The following is a 5,529-nucleotide window of genomic DNA, read 5'->3' as shown; positions in this document are numbered from 1 at the left end:
GCCCCGATCGTGATTCAATCGGGATTCTCTGAGTTACCCAAACACGATCGCTCTCGAAGAGAGTGAGACCCCATACGATCGCTGTTCGTTCCTTGTTTGGCTTCGGTTCTCTACCGGCGGTTGATTCGATCCTCTTTAGAAACGAATCTTATACCGGGTGAAGGCACAAAAGAGAGAGCAAACCTTTTTGTTTGATTTTCCTTCTTGTTCTGGTGAAGGAAGCGTACCCTGAATGCACTTCATAAAAGGGCCTTCATTTGAAAAAGTAGTTTTAGTTTACAGTTCAGTTTCGTGTAGTCAAGATCAGTCTTTTGGGACACATTTCATTTGTTGCAAGTACATTCCTCTGAAGGAAAAAAAAATCAAGAGACAGAATGAATCGAGTGTTTTGGTGTGTTTTGATCGCGCTTTTGGCGCCACAAGTGTTGGCAATTTCGTTTTGTCCAAACCGGTGCGTGTGTGACGACGTCAAACTGCACGTGACTTGCGGCGAAGGTGAACTGGACGTGCTTCCGATCGCGCTGAATCCGTCTATCCAGCGGTTGGTAATCAAGTTCAATCAGATCAAAGCGATCGATTCGTCGATTCAGTTTTACAACGATCTGACAATGTTGGACCTGAGCTACAATCATCTTCTCGGAGTTCCGGAGCAAATTTTTGTGTATCAGAAGCGTTTGCTGCAACTACATTTGAACAACAACAAAATCAGTTCGATCAATAACAAAACCTTCCACGGGTTGGAAGAGCTGCGAGTTCTGAATCTGCGTGGGAATTTCATCGACGAGCTAAACACGGAAATGTTTAAATCGCTTTCGAAATTGGAAGAACTGAATCTCGGTCAAAATCGCATCGGCCAGCTCAATCCGAAAACATTCGAGGGTCTAACGAATTTGAGAATTCTTCACCTGAACGATAATGCGCTGAACACAATCCCGTCGATTTCGTTCCGGCCGTTAAAAATGCTTGCCGAGCTATTTCTGGGCACCAATGTCCTAAACCAAATTCAGCCGGGTGTGTTCCAAGGCCTGAATCAATTGAAACGGCTGGACATCAGTGGATCGATGCTTACCAACGTAACGACCGAAACTTTCCGTGGTCTGGAGAACATTCGGTCGTTGGATATCTCAGACAATCATCTGCTCTTGGTTCCCACGGTTCAGCTAAGTGGACTGAAGCGACTGGAGGAGCTAAAGATCGGCCAAAATGACTTCGAGGTTATTCCGGAAGGAGCTTTCTTCGGTTTGTTTAATCTGAGAAAAGTTGATATCTCGGGAGCTTTGAATCTAAATCGCATTCAAGCGGGTGCATTTTCGGCCAACACCAACCTGGACACGATCATCATTGCTTCCAACAAAATACTAACTGACATCGAGGAAGGAGCATTCTCTGGTCTTCCGCACATCGAAAATGTGATTTTGAGAGACAATGCGATTCAAACCGTTCGTGAGGAACTGCTGCCTTGGAAACAGTTGAGGAATTTCGATTTATCGGATAATCCGCTGGCATGCAACTGTCAGCTACGTTGGCTGAGGAACCTGCTTCGCCAAAAACCGATTGAAACCGAGCAGAGTGAAATTCTGTGTGAATTTCCGGAACGTTTGAATGGAGAAGCTTTGCGAGAAATCAACTCAGAACTGCTGGGATGTCATGAGCATCAATCGAAGGAACGTGCCGTATTTGGTGCCGTCCTGGTAGCATCCGCAGCGTCTCTGACCACTTTGGTAATGGTTGTCTATAAGCTTCGTCACTACCTGGGGGATATGCTAGGTCCAAACTGGCACAACAAACGCAACGCTTTCAAGGAAGAAAAGGATTTGGAGTTTGGGAAATGTTTCGAGGAAATCGAGTATCATCAGCCAAATTTCAACATATACAGCTACCACTATCAACATTCGTTCCCGCAGCATACGCCATCGTATCCTCAGCACACATTTCAACAGCACATCTACGAAACACCACTCCCAGTTTCGGACCTGTGAACTACTGGAACCACAAATGGGGGCCTATGAGTCCTGATGGGGAAAGAATTCGGCTCACGAAATGATTGCGCCTGCTTCCTTGGCCAATCCAGAGGGCATCGAAGAATCGAAATCCTTCATAATCGACGTCAAATTGCATGCTTGACCAAACACCACTCGAACCGGGTGAAAAGAGTAGATTTTGGCGTGTTATAGAAGCGGTAACTTGACGTTATCGGTAGGATCCGCAAAAGAAATATTAAATTTGCTCAGCAGTGTATGTGTGTAACTGTTACTGCCTACTGTAGGCCAGAAGGACAATGAAAAACACAGAAAAATAAATGAGTTCATTAGTTTATTCTAAAACAATATTAAAACTCTACTTCATTTCCTTTCACGCTGGTCTGGCTTTTGTTTCATCATTTTCGGTTGGCCGTCGTCCGTCCTTCCTGTGGTGCTTGTCCTTGTTTTCGTTGTCCGCAGTTTGCCTTAAAAGATGACCATCCCCGCTTTTTTTTCAGATTCCGAACTTCCCCGAGAGTCCTTTTTAGCCATTATTCGGGCAAGATTTATGTCGTTTTCCTTCTGGTTTTGTCGACCTCTTCGTCTCGCACCATCACCACAACCGCTACCATCCTTCTCGGGCAACCGATCCGAGTGTGTGAATTTTCTAGTTGAACGTCGGAAATCCACTGCATTACTTTCTAAAACAGTCTTCAGTGAGCTTAAGAAGCAAAAAAAGAAACCCAACCATGGTGACAAGTTAGATCTCTGGTCAGCGATACACGCACTCAAACTCGGTTTCTCCACGGGTTTTGTTCGTTTTTTTCGTTCTAGCTAGCCAGCCAATTCTGGTGAAAATCCTTGCTCGCTAGTCAAAAGAAGGATGGGAATTCTTCACACGCCGTTCATTCCTCAAGATGATGTCTCTTTGTTTGTGGGCAATTTTTTGAGTGGATTCGCATTACAGGTCGGGTACGAACAGCATCAGCATCGTCAAAGGACCTTTTTCGTATACTCGTACACGGGACCGTGGTGCGGGCAGACTTTGTACCAGGGATTTCCTCGAGATTGTTTTTCGATTGCGGCTCGGCTGAACCTCCCAGTGGATTTTGATGAAAAGGAAAAAAAACGGTAAAAATGAATCAAAAGGGAAAGATTAGAAGGTTTTTTTTTCTCAAACAACCTGTTTCCTTATTTTGCTTTGAACGATTCAATTTTTATTTGTTCATCTTGGGAATGTTGTTTGCGGAACGGAACAGGCGTGGGAAGGTTAAAACTGATGCACGGTTCGCTATTGATGTTGAAGAGTTTTAAAGACTCTATACTATAAAGTACTAGTATTTTAATTAGAGCTAACTTTGCTCATTGGATATCTTTGATTTGCTATCGTGGAATCATCTCTCGATCGGAAAAAAAATTTACCCCTAACTTTAACAACTTGACATTTGGGGTAAGCCTATACTTTTCCGAAGAGAACATGTTCGAATGAAGAGAATCACGAAAAAGTATTTTTTCTTGAGTACAATTGTCGACTAGAATACAAAATACCTCTTGAAAATGTTTGAAAAACGTTGGAAAAAATTGCTCTCGAGTGCGGGATACGAGCCCTCGATCTCCCATTTGATTTTAGGATACGTTATCAGCTCCCTCTGGATAGCTCACAAACCCCAACAGTTTCGTAGTTTCCGTCGCATTTCGAGTCCCCTATCCACTCTTTTTCAACTTCTGTTTGACAATAGACCAATATTTCTCAATTGGGTAGAATTGAGGACTTTTGGGTGGATTTTTAATCAATATAATAATACAATTTTAAGGCACACTGCTTAAGCTCTAAGATGCCAAGGGTATTTACTAATCTTAATTACGACTATATTAAAACTAGAATAGTATCATTATGTAATGCCGGTGAATTGGATATTGCATGAGGGTCTCCCATATGGCGTTTGCAAATGTCCATGTTGGCCGCATCCTTCGGTCCGTGTGGGTCCGCGGGAAACACCCCCAGGCTACGAAGGCCCGGCGGGTGGCCCGCATGCTGGTCATCGTCTGTAGCGTAGGACCGTAGGCGGTGATGGTGATGTTACGAAGAGATGAGAAAATAAAAAAAAGTAAATATTGTGAAAACCGAGGTAAATAGGGGGTATGGAAACAAAATGTCTGAAAACTACAGAGATTTAATTAGTTGCCATCGAGATGGTGAAGAGACATGGAAGGGGGGAACGAGAAGTTAGTGACAAAAAAAGATCTTGTTAGTTCCAATGAAGATGGTGGACAGGGACGGTGATCGAGAGAATCGGGCGGATGTTAGTGTCGAACCTGTAGGTGGAGATTATACTTTCTGAGCGAGGTATAACAGATTACACTTGGATATTAATGTGTTTGAGGTACTGGTATATAAGAAGCATATAAGAGATATCCCGACTAGCCAACACATCTCGGACCGGAACTTCAGGTGGTCTACCTCGGGCCCTTAGGGAGTCCTTTAATAAAGACCTGGCGTCACGATACTCCGTACACGTCCATACGACATGCTCGATGTCCTGATAACCGTCACCACAAGCGCAGAGACCGCTCTCCACGATTCCAATACGCCGGAGATGCGCGTTGAAGGTGTAATGGTTTGACATGAGCCGAGACATTACACGAATGAAGTCACGACTCACGTTCATCCCCCTGAACCAAGGTTTCGTCGATACCCTAGGGATAATGGAATGCAGCCATCGTCCCAGTTCGCCATTGCTCCATGAAGTTTGCCAACTTTCGAGAGTTTTCTGACGAGAGATACTGAAAAATTCATTGAAGCAGATTGGTCTTTCATAAATATCACCTTCTAATGCGCCCACCTTAGCCAATGAGTCTGCCTTTTCATTGCCTGGAATGGAACAATGCGAAGGGACCCAGACTAACGATATTAAATAAGACCGTTCAGATAAAGTTCTCAAATGTTCCCGTATTTTCCCCAGGAAATATGGGGGATACTTTCCTGGCTTCACTGCGCGGAGAGCTTCTATTGAACTTAGACTGTCCGTGACAATGAAGTAATGGTCTTTGGGCAAGGTTTCAATGATCTCGAGGGTGTACTGAATAGCAGCTAATTCTGCGACGTAGACTGAAGCCGGATCACTGAGTTTGTACGAAGCGGTGATGTTCTGATTGAAGATTCCGAAGCCTGTGGACCTGTTGATGTTTGATCCGTCAGTGTAAAACATCTTTTCACAGTTGACTGTTCTAAATTTATTATAAAAAATATTTGGGGCCACTTGAGGGCGCACGTGATCCGGAATTCCACGAATTTCTTCTCTCATGGATGTGTCGAAAAACACAGTAGAATTAGTAGTATCCAAGAAATGAGCACGGTTGGAAACAAACGAAGAAGGATTAATATTCTGAGCCATGTAATCAAAATACAAGGACATAAAACGGGTCTGAGAATTGAGTTCGACAAGCCTTTCGAAGTTTTCAATCACCATCGGATTCAAGATATCGCATCGGATTAGCAATCGATATGAGAGATCCCAGAATCGGTTTTTCAACGGTAAGACGCCCGCGAGCACTTCGAGACTCATCG

The 5,529-nt window shown here is 43.9% G+C and overlaps 1 protein-coding gene across 1 annotated transcript; it reads left to right on the top strand.

The window, feature by feature from the left end:
- Positions 1-287: 287 nt before the first annotated feature.
- LOC131438944 (chondroadherin-like) lies at positions 288-2,298 on the top strand. Its single transcript, XM_058609357.1, has one exon. The coding sequence runs from the start codon at positions 375-377 to the stop codon at positions 1,977-1,979; it is 1,605 nt and encodes a 534-aa protein (XP_058465340.1). The 5' UTR covers positions 288-374; the 3' UTR covers positions 1,980-2,298.
- The last annotated feature ends 3,231 nt before the right edge of the window (positions 2,299-5,529 follow it).

This window comes from Malaya genurostris, chromosome 3, assembly GCF_030247185.1.
Source record: "Malaya genurostris strain Urasoe2022 chromosome 3, Malgen_1.1, whole genome shotgun sequence".
Classification (NCBI taxonomy): Eukaryota; Metazoa; Arthropoda; class Insecta; order Diptera; family Culicidae; genus Malaya; species Malaya genurostris.
This window is presented reverse-complemented; position numbering and strand designations above follow the sequence as displayed.